The sequence below is a fragment of the Polypterus senegalus genome, chromosome 12 (genome assembly GCF_016835505.1).
Source record: "Polypterus senegalus isolate Bchr_013 chromosome 12, ASM1683550v1, whole genome shotgun sequence".
Lineage (NCBI taxonomy): Eukaryota > Metazoa > Chordata > Cladistia > Polypteriformes > Polypteridae > Polypterus > Polypterus senegalus.
The window spans coordinates 89,797,950-89,819,445 of record NC_053165.1 but is presented as its reverse complement, the minus strand read 5'-3'; the positions used below and the strand labels follow the sequence as shown (position 1 = coordinate 89,819,445).

General features: G+C 42.7%; 1 protein-coding gene across 3 annotated transcripts in view; it reads right to left on the bottom strand.

Moving 5' to 3' along the window:
• atp8b4 (ATPase phospholipid transporting 8B4) overlaps positions 1 to 21,496 on the bottom strand; it is a 248,513-nt gene that overhangs the window by 184,676 nt on the left and 42,341 nt on the right. For all 3 annotated transcript variants that reach the window (XM_039772860.1, XM_039772859.1, XM_039772861.1), the window contains exon 2: positions 20,860 to 20,952. In XM_039772860.1, coding sequence (XP_039628794.1) covers positions 20,860 to 20,893 — 34 coding nt within the window. In that variant the 5' untranslated portion in view covers positions 20,894 to 20,952. The remainder of the gene's footprint in view (positions 1 to 20,859; positions 20,953 to 21,496) is intronic.

The window sequence follows — 21,496 nt, the reverse complement described above, 5'->3', positions numbered from 1 at the left end:
GGTTTAATTTTCTTCATGCTGAGCAATGATTGCATTTCTGAGCATAACGTGGTGGAAATAAATATTAGCACAACCTTGATTTAAGGTCTAAAAATGCCTCATTACAAAAGTGAGAGACTTTTTTTTCCTTCGGATACTTGTCCTGGATTTCCAACAAACAAGGTGTACCTGTCACATTATCAGTCTTTAAAGTAGGCTCCCCCAAGTACAAATATATTGCTATAAAAAGCTCCCAAGACCCCGGTGCTGTGATAGTATCGTACTTCAGATCTCCTTGTACACTTTCAGCTGGAGTGCTAATGCTGTGCTTTTAGCAGTTGAGCAGCACAGAGCCAAACCAATACGCTCCTGAGACCCCCCTGACATACGTAGGTTAATGACGGCAAATGAGCCACAGCAGCAAGACGATAGCCGAAATAAAATTGCGAGAAAAGAAGAAAGGTAACCCGAAGCCTTGTGAAGCAGGCAGCAGTACAATGAAATAAAGAATCAAATTACTGGATGTGGTGCCCCTTGCAAGTGAAGAGCATCCCAACATGTAGAGAGCTGTTCTGTGCCGTATATCACTTGCGTCCAATGCCTCCTCATTCACTGGCACGAGAAAATCCCCACATGTGATATACTGTTTGACTCGACTGGATGTCAGCTGCGGACCACCAGGGGACATACTGCTCCTCAAACCCCGACACAGACAGGCTGAGACACAAGTTGAACACAGCACACATTTTATTCTTCAGTAGGGACGTGTTTTCTGTTGCTCGCCACTTAACAGCATGGTACAGTACAGTAAAAAAAAACAAACCATCAAATAATTAGACCCACAGTCCTTTCTCTTTCTTCTTCGCCTTTTGTATCCAACAGGGGGTGTTAGCTCCCTTGGAATAAGTTCTTTTGTAACAGATGAAGGAAGCCGATAGACGGGTGGGAATTAACGTCATCTGATACTGAAAATCCTTCCACTGTAATGGAGAAAATGGCAGACTCTACACATCGAGCCCCGACTCCCGAACTGGGTTCTTACCATTGGCTTCCTTCATCTGTTATGCAGTGTAAGCCATCATTAAACAAAGCTGTTATTTTTCTTAAGTGATTTTCACCTGTGGTATCACCTTTTTATCTCATATCAATATAGTTTTGGGTTATGTAACACACCGCAATTACAAAAGAACTCATTCCCACACCTCTACTCTTCCTCGCAAGCTTTGTCCTCCACCTCCTGACGCTGGCTCATCACTGTGAGGCTGGCAAGTCCATTTATAGTGGCCAACCCGGAAGTGGTTCTGTTCTTCTGTCCACTTGGTCTGTAAGCACCCCATGCCACATGGCTCCTCCATTTTTACAGTGATACCCACGGTACCCAACAGAGCTGAGATAAAGAACTCCAAGTCCCATTGTGCCCTGTGGGCACCACCGCAACCCAGGGGAGATGCCATCTAGCGCTCTGGAGGAAGCAGTGCCCTAAAGAGGCTGCCATCCCCCATCCTTCCATTTCTTGGGTGTCCCGGCCAGGTTGGTCTTAATGGTTAATCTGGACTTTGAGCTTTTCGGGGTTCCCCCCTATTTTTGGCCTTATTTATTCAATAAAAATTTGATAACAAAAAAAAATTAAACAACTCATATAAAGGAAACAGTGTAATGAAAAACTAGCAACAGAAATGACACCTATCACTTAAAAAAAAACCAAACAAGTGTCTGATTATAAAGATTGGTTGAGATAAACACATAAAAATATGAACAGAAACCAAATCATAACAGCAGAGAAAATCAAAGAATAATATTAAATTAAACTAAATGACTTTAAATCAAAATGTAACATACAATTGATGACCTCATGAGATTCTCTGGCATTCATAACCTCAGGAAACTTTAAGCAGGAGCCCAAAAAAAAATATTCAGAAAAATGAATAAAGAATAACAATTCATAACAACTGCGGTGGGCTGGCACCCTGCCCGGGGTTTGTTTCCTGCCTTTCGCCCTGTGCTGGCTGGGATTGGCTCCAGCAGACCCCCGTGACGCTGTAGTTAGGATATAGTGGGTTAAATAATGGATGGATGGATGAATTAATAACAAAAAGGAATCCCATTTCTTGCACCATTGCAGCATATCAGCACTGCACTAAATGAGGTATTGGTGAGAACTGGAGACACAAAAAGGCAAATAAGGGGTGCTAGGTCTCCCAAAGACTTCACTTAAAGGCATACCTGGCCAGGCCGGGCCTTCTTTGTCACCTCAATGGGGCTTAGTCCTAGCTCTAGCTGGCCTGCCTCTGGCCTAGCGGGCCCAAAAGGGATTGAACTCTCACAAAGAAACTTAACAGTCCTAAAAATATACCAAAAAGCCCCACCAGTAGAAGGGTCACCATAAACCTCAGCTTGTTATCAAAAGCACCTCAGAAAGATCATTATAAAAAGAAGGATTTATTAACAAAACAATAGAAAATTTGAAAGCCAGGCTTCTCAGAGCAAAAGAGACAGAAAGGAGTCGAAATCCAGAAACAGAACCCTTAGATAATAATAATAATAATAATAATAATAATAATAATTAATTTTATTTAAATGCCCCATTCAAAGACTCCTCACAAAAAGTCAAAAAAAAAACTTGCCAAATCAAAGAATTAATAAAATAATGTAAATACTAAAATAAATAGCAATTAAAAAGAAAAAAGTACAACGAAAAATAACAATATATATTTAAATTAAAATAACATATATATATATATATATGGCCGGAACGTCCCTCAACTAAAACATAGTGGAAAAATAGCCTTTTCAGGACACTACAGTAAATCCCCTGGGACGCTAAATGGCAGCTCCCCTGGAGGGAAATGGTTCCCCGGATTCACGCAGGGCAGTATGAGATATGGAGTCCGCTTCTTCAGCCCTGTTGGGTGCCATGGTTGCCGCCAGGGAGAGCTGACCAAGAACCTGGGGACTGTTATTGTTACGCCAACTCGGAAGTACTTCAGAGTCACGAGGACAGAAGCCCGTAGTACTTCCGGGACATTTGAGAAAGGACGATGTGGAGTTTGACCCAGAGAAGGAGTACTTCCAGGTCATGGACTTTAAAAGGACTGTGGGAAACCCAGCAGATCGAGCCGGAGTTGGGTGGTAGAGGAACAGAGCTGCAGGAAGTGGAGGACTGGTTATTGTTTATTATTATTATGATTATTGATTTATTGGAGAATTGTGGAGTGTGCGGTGCTTTGTGCATATTATTGCAAGAAAATATAAAAAACATTATTCTTGGTGTTTTAAAAGTGTGTCCTGAACATCTGTCTGGTGGGTTTAACGGGGCAACAGCGACCCCTAGCATCCACTATATATATACTAGCTGAGTAAGCCCATGCTGTAAAAAGCCCAGGCTCCCAGAAACCATGGATTCTGCCACTTCAATCAGTCAATCGCATTGCTTGTGTATTAGCGGTTAAGCAGTTAAGGTTCTCTTTTCTCGTTCTGCCTATGTGCTCACCTCCATAGTTTATCAGCGGCTAAGCGAGTTTCTCTCTCCTCGGAGGTTTCATTTTGCCGATGTGTTCACCTTGCTTGTATATCAGCAGTTAAGCAAGTTTCTCTTTTCTCTGCGGTTTCGCTTTGGTGACAGAGTCACTTTCTTTGAGCTTCATACTGTAGCCTCGCACTTCAGGGTCGGACAGACAGACACACACACTTCCATGTGTAGACGTTTATACATAAGATATATATATATATATATAGATATATATATACTGTATATATATGTATATATATATGATCATAAAAGCACAACACTGTACAATCAAGGGACAAAATCAAGGGGAGTAGGCAATTTTACAAAGTTAAGTTTTAAGTCTAGATTTGGAGATGGGAAGTGAATCAATGCTGTGGATATCTTGAGGAAGGCCATTCCAGAAGCAAGGAGCAACAAAGCTAAAGGATCTAGACCCCATGGTGGATAAACAAGCAGAGAGAGGAGATCCAGGAGATTTAAATAATCAGATCTAAGAGTACGAACAAATGTATAAATGTGTAGCAGATCCGAAAGACATGAAGGTGCCAGGGCTATGAAGAACTTTGAGTGTTAATAGCAGAATCTTGAAATTACTACGGGAGCCAGTGAAGTTCACAAAGAATCGGGGTAACGTGTTCTATGGAGGTGGTTCTGGTAATAACAACTCAAGCAGCAGAGTTCTGGAGCAGCTGAAGAAGCCTATGCAGAAGCTTACAAGGGAGGCCAGCAAATGTACAATTACAATAATCAATGCATGATGTTACCAAAGCACGTACAAGAATAACAGAGATGGTTTATATTGTGAAGGTGAAAATATGCGGACCAGGTAATATTATTAATGTGAGCTTTGAAAGATAAGAGTGCTGTCGAGGATGACAGCAAGATGAAGCAAGAGAATCAAAAAAAAAGAAAATTCAATAACAATTAAAAATACTCACGACTCCAAGGAAAACAAAATGCTTGACTGCTGAATCCTGCGTCTGGCTCCAAATATAAAGCCAGAAGGAGGACCCAGCTGCAGTGACATCAGGGTGGCCCCGCCTCTAGGGGAACCACCCATAAAGCACAAAGAACACATGAAAACTTAAAGAGACAGTTCATAATTTACCAATAACAAACAGAATAACATTAAAATAAAAATAATGATTAAAAAAAAAACAAAAATATATCTAAGTACACAGTAGGTATACACACCATACATTCCAACCCATTTGAATTCTTTGTCCTCAGCAGAAACAATCCCACTTCTTCCACCACGCTTACTAAGATCACGATAAACAAGACCCTTAAAACTCCAATGAAACTCATTTCACACCATGAGCTCCCCTAACTTCACATCACTTGAGCAGACTGACACGGGCAGCTGGCACTGCTGATGTCTCCTCAGGCTTGCACAATGACTACCATTAAACTATGCGTTACACATACAAGTACATACGGAACACTACATTTATATTTAGACTGGCAAACTGAATAACAGAATACAAACCAACTCAAGCAGCTAGCAGGAGGCATTAGTCAGAAGCTTATTTGTATTATTACGCTTTTAGGCAGTGTGACTTGTTTTTTTTTTTTACAATTTAAAACAGAAAACCAGCTTCACAACTCGGTTATGCAAAAACATTACAGCATATCGCAGATTAACAAGATGGTGCTTATTTTGTTCTCCCTTCTCCAACTCTGTCTGCTTCTTTTAATGCAATGGCATCACTCCAGCTTGTAAGGACATTCTTTGAATAAAATAATTTTTATTTATCATTTCCCTTATTTGCTGTCACTTCATTAATGACATTACTGTATAAGTCAAGCTCTTCATCTAAAGACACACCTCAATGCTACTGTGCCGGCAGCACTTGGTGAAACGTTCACAGCATCTTATTTAAGAACGAGGGGATGTAGGGCGCCGTCATGGGTTCTCATCGAGGAAAGACACTCAGAATTAAAAAGTGTTCCAACTCGTTTTCATAAAGCTTCCTGAACTTGCTGCTTTTGACCTATGAGAAAGTTCATCAGATGCAGGGCAAGGTCTTCCCACCCCTTTCACGTTTTACACATTTTTGTTATATTGCAGCTTTATGCTAAAATTATTTGGACCTAAATTCATTTTTCCACCCTCATCAAGCAACACTCAGTACCCCAGAATGACAAAGGTGGCTACAGCATTGTACACATCTTTACAAATTTATTAAAACTAAAAAAATGAAATATCACATTGACGCAAATATTCAGACCCTTCACTCAGTTTATGCCTTGCCTGAAGAAAGGGCCTGAGTTGCCTTGAAAGATTGTGAGGGAGCGTCAGTTACAGCACTACGGCCATATGGCGCGTTTCCCCGAGGGCGATCCAACTCATAAGATCCTCATTGTTGGGGACTCAAGTGGCTGGGCCAAGGGGTCGCCCACGTAACATCTGGCTGCAGCAGATAGGGGGTCATTTCCAGAGGGTAGGACTGAACTGCGTGTCTGCCTGGGGGGTTGCCAACCGGGATGCCGAGTTGTTTTGTCATGTAGTGGGTGCGTCAACACGCTGTACCAGTGCATGCTCACCAACTTGACTTTGCAAGTGATAAGATTACAGAGTTTGGTCCTATTGATAGTGAAGCATATAAAAGGGTTTGATTTTGCATAAACGGTAAACTTGGATGTCACTTCTGAATGTACGTGGTGTGACGAGAGCTTTGGGCAACTTTCAGAGCGGCCATTCGCTGATCTCCAGGGCTCAAAGCATATTGATCATGCCCAGATGATCTCTTACAGAGTTAAAGGGTAAGTTTAGTATTTTTCAAGTTGAGGGTATTTCTTATATATATTGTAGCGACCCGTGGTTGAGTCTTAAAGTTTTCAGAGCCGTACTCAGCCGTGCACTTCCCCCAAGCTGGTCAGCCAGCGGAATGCCAGCGCCATGCACGCAGCTGTAACTAGCTCAATAAGCCAGCCAGCACTCGTATCCCATACACCGCACGACTCCGAGTGTCTCGGCAATCATTGCTTAGATGAAATCTTCGCAATAACACAGTTCTGTCCTGTTGTATCTCTTTATTAAGCAGATAGTCAGAAAACAAAGCTCAATCTCATTGCAATAGCCATTGCCAGGGTCATTAACAAAGCCACCTTTCTCATTGATGGTAACTATTTACAATTTAGTAACCCCGGACGGCAATAACGGCTACCAGTTGAACACAAACACATACAACAATTACAACAGGAACAACAATTCGATTGCCTTGCTAATTTAACACAACAGTAAACTTTACATAAATTACCCACAATGCATCATGCCGCCAGCGCTGGCTGCTGGGTCGCTACTATATATATATATATATATATATATATATATATATATATATATATATATATATATATATATATATATATATATTGTGTTCTAAATGTAAGCAATGTCTACAAATTACAAAAAATAGAAATCTTTCCCGCGCCGGCACTTTACAATGAAGGGTATTGGGCATGGAAGAAAGGGTTAAAAACGTATCAAATACGTCCATGTTTCAAGCCAAGACAGTTGTTGAGTATTGATCTGTGCCTTCTGTGTTTCTGATGCATGTTTGTGACAACAAAAGGGTGTGACAAGAACAACACTTTGACATCATAAAGATTTGGGCCAGCCACCCGTACAATGTGCCTTGGCTTCAAAAATCCCCCATTGTTCCATTCCATTTGAACTCGTGTGGTTCTGAGGTGTCACCCATTGCACGGCTGCACTCGGGTCCTAATCTGGGATCCTGAGGTGATTCATCATGTGGTGAGTGCAGCAATGCACTGAAGCGGTGCAGCCTCCCAACCTCCTCCTCTTCCTCCTCCTTTGTACAGAACCCCTGGAGTAATTTTCAGATAGGTTAAAGGCCTTGCTCAAAAGCCCAACAGAGTAGGATCCCTCCTGGCAGTAACAGGATTTGAACCAGCAACCTTCTAGATAGCAGCACAGATCCTTAGCCTCAGAGCCACCACTCCAAGTTCTTCACGCACTTTATGTTCTGACAGCCCACACTCGGCTCTCCTGCTACCATAAATCCCACCCAGCAGCGGCTCACCCCCAACACTTCCTGCAGTTCAACGGAGAGATGTAGACTCACATAAGATGCGGTGTGTGTGGCCAATAGAGGACGAGTTACCTCACAGTTAATGGCAAGAGGGTGAAAGTGGACTGGATTGGCAAGTCCATCAGCAGGAATATTTCCTTGAACAAATAACAGAATCACATCTTGAATCTTTTCAAGGCCCCGTTGCCCATGGTGCCCTAGACCACAGCCCAGGTTAACCAGTGCAGACATCCAAACAATTTCGGCTTTCTCATCCCGGGGTTCTCATCGGGTTGGTGGTTTGATGAAAGATCATCAAATCTTTCAAGCCCTGCTTGTTTTCAGCCTTCTTGTTTCATGTGTTAATTTCTCCCACCCAGAAAATGTTACTAGCAATAGAGTTTAGAATGGAAAGGCATTCTTGTTGGTCACACTTTAATGGTCCACTTGTCATCACAGCCTCATGAATTAATTAGCACTTCTTTTACGGAACAACCGCTTATAAAATGGCCCCTTGATTCCCAATTAGGGCACAAGCTTCATGAATTCTTTGTCACTGTTCCTCTGTCATGCGGGCTTCACTAGCTGTTTTTTTTTTTTTAAATTGTAACATGAATTAATTTAGTTCTTTTGTTCTCTCACTTTTCTTCCTTCCTTCATTACAACCTGCCGGCAAAATTTTCCTGGCTAAATCAAAAACATCTAAATGGATCTTCTCTTGTCCTAGCTTGCCAAGAAAACTGATAGCTTTTAGAGAGATTTTTCGTTTGAGTCAAACCGGGCGATGCATGCAAAAGGAAAAAACAAACAAATAAAATATAAATGAAGTGACCGTAACCCAGAGGAGAGCAAAGAATCACAGTCAGAAAACAGGCAAGTATAAATAACAAAGAGAGAGTTTGTTTTACCCTTTAAAGGATTTATCCATAGATCAGATAGAGTTTGGTGCAAATGCTGACCTTTGATCCCATTGTGCTGATGGGACCATGCAACCCTATTGACGGTCAGGCAAAATGGCGTCTAATAGAGAAAAAATCCATAAGACCATAAAAGTCAGCCCTGAACCTGATACCCACAACATGGCTAGCTCTTCTCACTCTTTAATTCTGCTGATTAAACAGCTTTTTGTGTCACACTGAGACAATGACGAGACTAGAAAAAGCAAAATTAGCAATTAAGTGGTTTTCTTATTATTAGTGATAAATATTCTTCCCAGTTGATTCTGGGCTTCGTCAGCGGTTTGTTCTGCTCCTACTCTGTTCAATGCTTGTATAGACTGGGTGTTGGGCAAGGTCGTGGGGTCCAGTGGCTGTGGGGCATCTGTTGGTGAAGAAAGATTCACGGATCTTGACTTTGCTGACGGTGCTGTGATCTTCATGGAGTCAATGGAGGCTCCGATCAGGGCGCTCGAGAGACTGAGTGAGGAGTCTGAATGTCTGGGCTTGCGAGGGTCCTGGATAAAAATCAAGAGCCAGGCCTTTGCTGTTTGCGGAGAGAGTGTCGATCTCATCGAGAGGTTTACTTACCTTGGCAGTGACATTCATGTCTCTGGTGACTCTTCCTGTGAAGTCAGTAGACGGATTGGGAGGTCATGGGACGGTCATGAGGTCGCTGGAAAGGTGTGTGTGGCGCCCCCGATATCTATGCAAAAGTATGAAGGTCCAAGTCTTTAGAGACCTGGTGCTTTTTGGTTGTGAGACATGGACACTATCCAGTGACCTGAGATGAAGTCTGGACTCCTTCACTACTGTGACTCTTTGGGAGATCATGAGGTCACTGGAAAGGGGTGTGTGGTGCTCCTGATATCTCTGTAAATGAACGAAGGTCCAAGTCTTTAGAGTCTTGGTGCTTCCTGTCTTGCTCTATGGTTGCGAGACATGGACGATATCCAGTAACCTGAGACAAAGACTGAACTCCTTTTGTACTGTGTCTCTCCAGAAAATCCTTGGTTACCGTTGGTTTGACTTTGTGTTGCTCATGGAGTCCCGAATGAGGCACATTACCTGCATTGTGAGGGAGTGTCAGTTACGGCACTACGGCCACGTGGTGCGTTGCCCCAAGGGTGATCTGGCTTGTAAGATCCTCATTGTTGGGGACCCAAGTGGCTATACCAGGCCAAGAGGTTGCCCATATAACACCTTTCTGTGGCAGATAGAGGGTCATTTCCAGAGGATAGGACTGGACCGCGTGTCTGCCTGGGGGGTTGCCAACCAGGATCCCAAGCTGTTTCGACGTGTAGTGGGTGCGGCAACACACTGTACCAGTGCATGCTCCCCAACTTGACTTGACTTGACTTGATTTGCAGACTTGTTTCATCATACCACCTGCACTTCAGAACAGATCATCCATCTGAAGCTAAGCCTGGTCAGGTCAGGCCAATACTTGGATGAGAGACCATCTAGGAGAAGCTTCAGTTGCTGCCGGAAGAGGGGTTGGTAAGGCCAGTGGGGGGTGCTTATCTTGTGGGCTGAATGTGGATCCTGATGTCTCAGTGCAGTGATGGGGAATACTGTGCTGTAAAAATGGAGCCGCCCTTCAGATGAGACATAAAACCGAGGTCCTGACCCCCTGTGGCCATTAACGATCCCTGGGTATCTTTCAAAAAGAGTAGTCCAGGCTAAATTACCCACTACAGCCTAGTCATTGTGGCCCCCTAATCATCCTCTGTTTCTAATTGGCTAACTATCTGTGTATTGATCCAAAAATGGCTGCCAGCATATCATCCAGGTGGATGCTACACATTGGTGACAGTTAAAGTAGCTCCCCACTCACTATGAAAAGAGCTTTGTGTAGTGAGAAAACACTTTATAAATGTAATGAATAATAATAATAAAAATAATAATAATAATAGAAAGCATAAGGGAAGATGCCTAAATGTCAAGAGGTGTTGACTTTTTGGTTGAACTCCTCAGTTACATTAAAACGGGAAGATCCGGTTGGCATCCCAACTTTTATTTTCAAGATCTGTCATTCCTGCACCCGACCACACTGTGCCAAGATAAATTAGAACTTTATGTAGCCGGTTGTTGTGATGTGAAATTTTGCATACAAGTTGATAAATATTTTGTATGTCTTTATTTGTAACTTAGACAAAGCAATGTAATATTAGTGTTAAACTATTGATAAGAACAGCAATGGTTTAAGAACCTGCGGTGGGCTGGCACCCTGCCTGGGGTTTGTTTCCTGCTTTGTGCCCTGTGTTGGCTGGGATTGGCTCCAGTAGACCCCTGTGACTCTGTAGTTAGGATATAGCGGGTTAGATAATGGATGGATGGAATGGATGGATGGTTTAAGAACCCCATCCACCACCCTTTTAGGAATGAATCTCTTTGTAATTTTACGACAGGGTTGGGTGAAGTGCCTCAAACAAGTTTGGCTAATATTCCTCTGCTGAAGTCTCTCAGTCAACCCCCACAGGAAAGCCAGGCTGCCTAACTGCCAAGCTTCACCTTAACACATGGTTTGGAGGGCAGGTGTGAAGGTGTTCTGTCCCCCCATTGCTCTGAATTATGGCTGTTTGGAACTGTCTTGTATCAGAAGCCTTTAAGTACCATGACATCCTATTGGCTCTAGGGGATGGACAGAAAAACCTATAAATTTGCTTGCTTTTCCTCGCTCTCTCTCTCTTACCAAACTGATGAAAAACCATCTGACACCATGAACTGAAAAGGAAAACACAATGAAGAGGGCAGCCATATTGAGACAGACATGCGGCCTGTTCTGAAGAAAGCTGAACACAAAACGATGCCTTAACTAGAGACATTTTAGCAACTAACAAGTCTGTGTGCCACCTGAAACTACACATCAACATTTATCAGGTTGTATGGTTGCCAATATTCAAATGTACTATTATTTATGAATATTATCAATAATACATTGTTTAAAGTGTAACTTAACTCCTGCTTGTCTTTTACTACACCTACTTGCCTGAGGTTATAGATGTAGAAGGGAAGGTGGGGAGAAGTTATATGGTAAAATACCTTAGAAACAGTGGTAAGTCTGTAAGATTTGAGGCAGTCTGACAAAGACTACATATTAATAATACAAAAGGGGAAAGTAGAGTAGAATATTACTCTATCAAGACAAAACACTGGTAAACTGCCAACCTCTTCTGTATTACACGTCTGCCTATCTCGTCTGTCTTGCGTCCTATCAGTATGTTGTTATCATGTTTCTATAATCCTTGTGTTTATCAGTAAATTGCATTATTCTGTGTCTGAAAACAAGTCTGCCTCAGTTACCTTAATATAAGCCTGTCAGCCGGGGACCCCTCTTCTACAGAGAAAAGTAAGAAAAATAAAGTAGGAGTCTTACCAAATTACTGTATTTAATTGGTTACCGCCATTGCAAAAGGCGAGACTGATAATCAGATAACCAAGTTAAATTCTCTTCTTATTCCTACACTGATGTTTGCTAGGGGCGGCACAGTGGGTAGTGCTGCTGCCACAAGGTAAGGAGACTTGGGTTCGCTTCCTGGGTCCTCCCTACGTGGAGTTTGCATGGTCTCCCTGTGTCTGTGTGGGTTTCCTCCGGGTACTCTGGTTTCCTCCCACAGTCCAAAGAAATGCAGGTTAGGTGCATTGATGATTCTAAATTGTCCCTAGTGTGCGCTTGGTGTGTGGGTGTGCCCTGCGGTGGGCTGGCACCCTGACCGGGGTTTGTTTCTGCCTTGCGCCCTGTGTTGGCTTGGATTGGCTGCAGCAGACCCCTGTGACCCTGTGTTAAGATATAGCGGGTTGAATAATGGATGGATGGATGGATGGATGGATGTTTACTAGATCATGCTGATGTCATGTGTAAGTCACTTTGGATAAAAAACATCTGTAAATGTAAATCACATAGTATTTCAGATTCCTTTGAACCCTCCAGCTGTTTAAGGAAGCTCCTCATTCCGCACATTTTCATTGTCATTAGGTCTCGGGCACAGACTAGTAATTTTATTGTTTCTCCCAAAGCTGTAAGGAATTAAAATGGCTGTCAACTGTGGCTGTAACTCTTCATAGCGGGAGCAGCCTGATAACAAAGGTGTAAATCAGAGCTGAACTGACATCTTCACAGAGGACTCTCTGCAGATCCTTTCACTAATCTTTACCATCCATTTAAACAACAGGATTTTGAAAGTTGATTAATTCATTTTTAAACTATACAGGATAGATCTTCTTTCATTTTTAGGTTAAAAAATTGAATTAATTCTAATATACACGGTCGATATGTGGTGCCAAGGAAAATAACCAAATCAAGAAAGACAGCAAAATGTTAATATGTTCTAAATGTGATATTCTTTACAAGTGCGGATTTTGAAACAAGTGACCCTTTCAAGTCCGACAGTCACACGTGGGCACAGGCTTTTAAATGTGCACTGTCCTGAGATGATGCCAAAAATGGTGTGCTAGAGCTTGCAGTGCCAGACAATGAGCCTGTTGTGGTGTGAAAGTTTGTATATAAGTTGATAAATATTTTGTATGTCTTTATTTGTAACTTAGACAAGGCCATGTAATATTAGTATTACATTATCGAGAAGAACAGCAATGGTTTGATGGTTAAGAGAGTCCTTGTAATTTTAAGACAGGGTCGGAGGAAGTGCCTAAAACCAGTTTGGCCAGTAATTCTCTGCAGGACCCTCTCCATCGACCCCACCCCATGGAGGCCAACTACTTAGCTGGCAGGCTTCACCTTAACAAATGGTATTGGGGGCAGGTGTGAAACCATTGTGACGCACCAGAACTCTATTGGTCTAAAGTTGCCTGTTTGGTTTAAAATCAGAAGCCATTAAGTACCACAACACCCTATTGGCTGTAGGGTTTGGACAGAGAGTCTATAAATGTGCTTGCTTTACCCCTCGCTCCCTCTCTCTGACACCATCATCATGAAGGAGCATCTCTCACACCATTTCCATAAAAGGACAACACCATGAAGAGCACAGCTCGGCAGCCATATTGAGACAGGCATGCAGCCTGTTCTGAAGAGAGATGACTAAAAATGAGGACTTAACTAGAGACATTTTAAGTAACTAACAAGTTTGTGTGCCACCTGAAGCTACACATCAGCTTGTATGGTTGCCAATGTTCAAATGCACTATTATTTATGAATATTATTAATAATACATTATTTAAAGTGTAACTTAACTCATGCTTGTCTTTTACTCCACCTAATTGCCTGAGGTTATAAATGTAGAAGGGAAGGTGGGGAGAAGTTATATACTACAATTCCTTATAAACAGTGGTACGTGTGAGATATTCTGATAAAGGCTACACATTAATAATACAAAAGGGGAAAGGAGAGCAACATACAACTCTACCAAGACAGAACAGGGCTGTAAATGGTGTCAGAGCCTGCCTGGGGTTCTTCACACCTTGCAGTGGAGTTGGTTTCAGATTGAATCAGTGTACACCTCCAAATCTGGGAAATGTTGAAGGTTATTGGTCCATGCGGAAGAGGAAAGAAGGTTATAGATGCAATATTTGGGCCATACAGCCTTCATCAGCTGAGCAGGAAAGACCAGGTCAGTGAAGCTGCATTGGGTGTTAGGATGGGACTTTGCTATGCCAACACCTTTGTTGGCTGGGTGAAGGAGCGCATCACTTCTTCCTACTTAGGCTTTATCTGTATTGTACAGAAATTCATTAATGATTTTAATAGTTCCCATCCATGTCTCAGGTTAACAGTCAACGTTTCCCCCACAACTCCACCATTTTTAGAGATATGTCTTTCTGTCGGCTTTCCAGGACATCAAACCTCGGACTATTACAGGCCAATTGACTCACACAGTTACCTTCTCTATGCCTCCTTCCATCCCTGGCATACTAAAAACTCCCAACCTCTTTCAGAGCTCCTCAGACTCCACCACCTCTGTAGTGATGAAGCACTCAGAATGAGAAGTTTCATCATTGATCTAGGGTACCCTCCTCATGTTATGGGCAAGGTTCCTCATTCAAGCCAGGTGTAGATCTCGTAATATCCATCAATACCTAGCTCAGGTCCCCAATGCCAGTCTGTCGGCATCCCTGGGTCACCATGCCGAGCCGCACACACATCCTTGGTGCCCGTTTGAGACACAGCATATCGGGTCACTCTTATTCCCTTGCATTGTTCAGTAGGAGCACCCATCTTCAGCCCCAGGGTCCTCACCTGGAGGTTCACACTAGACCACCTGCCTCCATTCCTCTAGTATGGGCTCTCTCAATCCTGCCTCTCGTACGGTTCTTCTCCCATTCCAACCTCCACCTTTCCTTCTCTTTTTCCCTCTTTTCCTGCCATGCAGGCCCCACTTATATTGGACTGATCTGGCCCACTCCAAGGTGAATGGGCACTTGACTGATCAGTGAGTGCGCGATCAGCCAAGCATCGCAATTAACCGCAGAGGGGCGTCGTCATGCCCCCATTCTGAGCCACCATGCTCTCCAGAGCTGACAATTTATTTAAAATCTGCTCTACGCCACGGACCATTTATCACAGATAGGCTCCAACCCCAACCCGTGACCCTGGTCTGGATTAAGTGAGTTTGAAAAATGGCATGAAGGAACCCACTTAAGCCAGAGAAGGGGCCCTGACTGAAATATAACAAAAGGGGGTAAATAAGAGATTAAAAAAAGATTTCTGGGGTGGAGTTCTCCTTTGTGTTTAAGTTCCAGCTTTTGGTCTCGTGTATATTAGTTCAGCAAATGGACTTGACAGACTGAATGTTCTCTAACCATAAATCAAAATTCTTCTGCTCATACATTCTTTTATTATGCAGTTTCAATCAATCATTCCCTTTTGAAAACACACTTTTCATCGACAGAGTTTCATCTAGTATCTTTATCTTTGGTAGCTTGTTCTGAAATGCTGTGAAACCCTTCAGAAATAAATTAGAATTTGAACAAATAGGGCTCAGCGTATTGACAGTGGGATTTGTTCTCCTCAGATGGCCTAAAAGCATTTTGTTAAAGCAAAAGTGGAGCAGGCAGCAGTCTGGTTAGAAAATATTCGCCCAAGGTATCAACATCTAATAAAAACGAGCCTCCCACTCATTTAGAAAAAGAACCAAGCGGTACTGAGGGATGGCTCAGCGGCCCACTGCCTGCCTTTCTGTGTGCCCATGAGCTTTCTCAGGGATCTGCGAGACAAGTGAGGTACACAGATCATGTATGTTAGGATACTTGGTGGCTCTAAACTGTTTAGTGTGAGTGTGGACAGGCTATAAATCCTGCGCCAACAAAAAGGGCAGACCTCACCTAAGGTAGCCAAACCCCAAACTCACATGACATGGAGCTAAGGCGTTAAAAGTTCTGTTCCCAGGACAACATAAATAACATTTCTTTAAAATCAAAGATTTATTTATTCATCAGGGTGTGAGAGATGGCATGCAGGGGCTGGCACCTCCGCCAGAGCAGTACCAGGATCCTTACCCAACCGGGACTACAGTACGATGGAAGGACAGGGGAAGGCAGTGTATTCAGGTCATTGTCTTTCCCCACATGCTAGATGCCAGCCTCCCTGGGTTACAGTACCCTTGTAGATACCCACAGGGCATCATGGGACTTGTAGTTCTGGGGGTCACCCCTGTTGGGTTCTGTGGGGACCACCAGGGGGATTATTGAGTCCTACTACGTCACACTCTCAGGACACCAGAAGTACTCCTGGGTTTTACATAAAAGGAGCAGTCAGCTTCAGTATTGTGATCAAGAGTCAAGAGGAAGAAGACAAAGTTTTCCTGGAGGTGTGGAGGAATGAAGAATAAAGACAGAAGGAGTGCAGAGTAACAGAGTATAATTTGTGGTGTGGGAAACGTTTATGTGAGAAGGAGTTTCACATGATTAAAACCCTTTGTTATGCACTAGAAGTTTTGTTGTGTTGGGTGTTTGGGGTGCTGCAACGCCCTTGGTTTTCACAAGGGATAATAATAGGTCATAAAAGACAAAATCTAAACCAAACAAAACCAATAAACATCAAGCCAAAAACATTATTTTGACACCAGTTTTGGAGATCAAATGAAAGAAGCTGGTTCAAATAATGCATGGATGGTGGAAAACGGAGTAAAATATTCCTCTGTCCACTGGTGGGAACCTACAGGATGAGGTTAGTAAAACTGTCTCAAATGGACTCTGTAACTCGATAAATACACATGGGTGAAGCAAAACTGGAACTTCCCATTTTATTGTAAGCTTCACACACATGGCCTGACACACAGTACAGCCGTCACCTTAAGTGCTAATCTGTCTTGTGGTCTCCCTGCACATTCACTCAGGCACCTTTTCCGTGATGCCCTCAGCACAACCCAAAGCCAAACCTCACCCTGAATAAGAATCCTCCGGCAACTCAGATTATTAATTGATGCACTGCAGGCCACCAAAAGGCACAGAAATCAAATGTTTTAATGATAGCCACCAGCCATCAGCGCTCACTTCATTGCAGCTTCTCTACACGCAGCCAGCTAAGTTTTCAGAATACTAATGTCGAAAAGAAATTTTGATGTTGAACAACCATACGCTGAATGTCACGGTGCTAAATTGCTCAGGGGTTTATATGGTGTTGCTGGGGAACATCAAACCAGTTCCAACAATAAAGGTTTACTGAATCCCATCATTCTGTAGCTTCCATTTGATTCTAAGTCTTTTATGAAAATCTGTAGCAATAGTCAGAAAAAATACGAAAGGATTCATCAATCAATACAATGAGAAATGAAGGAGGTCAAAGTAAACCTGTACACTAAAGCGCAAAGAAGTGTCATTTCAAGGCTCAGCGTGCCTACATACCCTCGATCAGAGACCAGGATACACTACGTCATTTGAAAACCTTATTGTCTGAAACCATGCAGAAAAGCAACCAAATTTAAATCAAATTACCATTAAGTTCATTAATAAAATAGAAATAGACTGTAAACAGGACTCTTTTGACATTCCAGCTCCATCTACAGGAGGCTGTCAATACTGTAGTACGTAAACGACCACAAAGCAAGGTAGGCACCAGGACAGATTTAGCAGGGGTACAGGATATCGACACTGGACAGTGTAGGATTACAATACAGATAAAGCTCACGTTCATTTTGAGAGTGTCAGTGCCATCTCCGCATGGGGCAACTGCTCCTCTAATCCTAATCTCGGAGCAATGCTAGAGAGATGTCACAATGGCAAACATTACCGTATATACTCACGTATGAGTCTGGTCTTGAAACCCAAAAAATCAATCAAAAAATCAGACCCCGACTTATACGCCCGTTCAAAAATGTGACACTTCAATTTTTGTTTTTTTTTTTACATCTTCTTGTCTCCTCCAACTGCGGTGGGCTGGCGCTCTGCCCAGGGTTTGTTTCCTACCTTGTGCCCTGTGTTGGCTGGGATTGGCTCCAGCAGACCCCCGTGACCTTGTAGTTAGGATATAGCGGGTTGGATAATGGATGGATGGATGGATGTCTCCTCCAATCTTGCACCAGTTTCTCAGACGCATCAAATTTTGTTGCAGCAGCACGGTTACCAATTTCTTTCGCCACTTCCAACAATATATAATTTAAAACCAGCTTCATATTTTCTTCTGATCGAACGCTCCATCTTATCCTACGATAAAGGTGTGTGAGGGTGTGAGATACAAAAAACACAAATCAGCGCAAATGTTGCAAATAGCTCAGGTATTACCGTGTGGTCACGTAGGCACAATAGAGAGAGAGAGAGGTTATTAGCACGCATTGATACAGCGCATTGCCGCACCCACATAGAAAAAAAAGGCAGTGTGCTCCGTGGTTACTCTCTCAGGTGGGCGTTAGCATATCATAGTCTCTTGGACCAATAGCTTGAGGTTTCCGCATTTGACTTATATGACCGACATTATAAAATACTGGAAATTATATGGTAAAATCAAGTCTCAGCTTATCCATGGGAGAACTTATCTGCGAGTATATACGGTAATTAAAAAGTGCATACCCACTGCAACAAGCTACTAAGGGTACATTCTGATTTTTGTCTCATATCGTATTTTTCCGTTTGACTGTTCAAACTAATTTTTCCTGAATCAACAAAATGAATACAAATTAAATCAGACAGATGCAACATAATAGACAACCAGGAATCCCAGCTACACGCAGACTGGAATTATTTCCTGTGCAGGACATCTGCCAATGGCAAGCGCTCAAAGATGATCTGAGTGGAATCATCACTGCCAGACCTGCACAGAGAATAACTTGTGGACACAAGCAAGGAGCGACTCGACAAGACTGTCTTGGAGAAAAATGCACATTTAAGAAAACACGCAGGAACTTTGTTGTATTGCATTTCATATTTCTTTGAAAAAGTCAAACCCTTTGTCACACAAGTACAGAAAGAAACCATTTAACAGCAATGTGAGTATAAAGAAGTACTTGAAAGGTTAACTTTCTATCTGTCCTGCCAGCCTAATGAGTAAATTACTGTGGTGGTGACAACATAATCAGAATCTTACTATGCAACTTTGTAAACCTATAAATGAAATTTAGTTCTGACTAGCCTAATATAATCAAAAAATCAATTTAATCAAGGTATAATGATTATCTTTAAACTTCTACCCAAGATTCCTGTTTACTGTATCCTCACCAATCTATGCACAGAGTGCAGTATCACTATTCAATCGATGTACAATGTTGAAGTTTTTCCAGTTTGTTTCTAATTTTTAATAAATTTGCAAGTCTTTCTGAAAACATTTGCTTTGCCATTATAGGCTATTGAGTGTAGCCTGATGGGAAAAAATAGCAAACGTATCCATTTAAAAATGAAATCTAAAACATAATAAAGTGCATGGAATGTGAAGGGATCTAATTACTTTCTGAATCCAATGTCATTTAGATGAAGAGGTTGTAGCGGTGCTACTGGGGAGTGAAAACTTCAACTCCCAGCAGTCCCTTCAGTGGCTCTGATTGGTCTTCTGCTGAGGGTGCAGGGGTTTCTGGACACAAGGAGGCCGGCATGAAATTTTAAAGGAGGCCAGTTATACAGAGAAGGGGGAAGTCTTTTGTTGTTTCATCTCTGGAATTGCCGGTCTGTTTGTCTTCCCGTTTACTACCTGTGCAACCTTGTTTTGTCCTGGATCGTCTCCTGTTCAGTGTTTGCACTGTCTGATGTCTTCTTGCTACATGGGGACTGTCTTTGTTGGATTTGTTGTCGACCTGCGAAGAAAAGAGTCGCTCCTGATCCCATCACACGTCATCATCTCATCAGGAAATAGCGGTAGGACTGATCTTTACATTCACATACAGTGAGCTGATCTCTGGATTGTCTATCTCCATCACTTCATTACATCGGTTGCTGTTTTTCATGGACTTCATCATGTGTGGTTTTTGTTAGTCGTTTGTTATTGTTGACTTTGTGTTTATTGTATAATCGCCAGAAGGGAACTGGGGTGGGATCGTTGTAGTTGGTGTAGTTATATTTCATTTATAATTGTTTAATACATTCTTCAATTCCATCGGTCTGTCATGGTGAAAAAGGAGCTGTGCCATAAAGCAAAGCTCTCAATTTACCAGTTGATCTACGTTCCTACCCTCACCTATGGTCATGAACTATGGGTAGTGACCGAAAGAACAAGATCGCAAATACAATCGGCTGAAATTAGTTTCCTCCACAGGGTGTCTGGGCTTTCCTTTAAAGATTGGGTGAGAAGCTCGGTCATCCAGGAGAGGCTCAGGGTAGAGCAACTGCTTCTACGCATCGAGAGGAGTCAGATGAGGTACAGGATGCCTCCTGGACGCCTCCCTGGCAAGGTGTTCCGGGCACGTCCAACCGGGAGGAGGCCCCGGGGAAGACCCAAGACACACTGGAGAGACTATGTCTCCCGGCTGGCCTGGGAATGCCTCAGGATTCTCCCGGAAAAGCTAGAAGAAGTGGCCGGGGAGTGAGAAGTCTGGGCATCCCTGCTTAAGCTGCTGCCCCCATGACCCAATCTCGGATAAGTGGAAGAGGATGGATGGATGGACATTCTTCAATTTCTGTTGCTTTTTGTATCTGTGAGGGAGTGTGTGTGAGTCGGGCCAAGGCTGAGTGCGTTCCTGGGATCCCCATCAAAAAAAGAAATAAATCACTGTCAAAGACGGTGTGAATCATAGCCGGGTTTTTTAACCCGTTACAAGGTGGCAAGGAGGATGAGGATAAGGATCATTTGGATTGAGATGGTGGTAGAGAAATTAAATATCCATTCTCATTTAATCAAGAGAGTACATAACCTAGTGATATTAAATTTAATTCCGTGCATGACGTCATTCATCTGATTAGTCCATGAGCAGTACCTCAGGTTTCATGTTTTTCTGCAGATGCCAATTTACCAAGTGAAGTTCAAGAGAAATCAATTCAAGACTGCGAGGGCAGCTTCAAATGCAATAAACCTTGAGGTTCTTACCTGAATGTGTGTGATCTCTCTGAAAAGGTGTCATGCCAGTAGCCGCATTCTTCCAACTGGTCTTTAGTTTAAACGAATAAGCTCTAAATTAACCTGAAAAGGAAACCAAAAAAATGTGTTTAATTTTTGCCAAAATCTGATGAAGACACCAACATACACTGTCCATAGCCACTTTATTTTGGTTCAGCTCTCTTTGGCAGCCTCTCTCCGTAGTACGTTTTTAGTTGGATTCAGATACTCTCAACTGCTGACTAAAATAATCAATGAAATTCAAAGTACATTATGAATTTAGACAGTGTGACAGAACCACTCGGGGTGTACTAGCCACCCAACCCAGCGCAGACAGACACAGGAGGCACACGTATAAAAACAAAGAAAAGTTTTATTTTCTTCGCCTGTGGGCCACGTCTTCCCCGTGTCCCGTAGGCACAACACCGTCCCAAAAGCACAAAGCACAAACACAAATAAAACTCTTCTTCTTTTCCTCCTTCACTCCTCCTGACAAGCTTCATCTCCCTCCTCCCGACTCTGGCTCTCGGAGTAACGACTGCTGGCGCCTTTTATAACACCCCCGGAAGTGTTCCAGGTGCTTGTTGATCTACTTCCGGCAGCACTTCCGGGTGTGGCAGAAAACCCA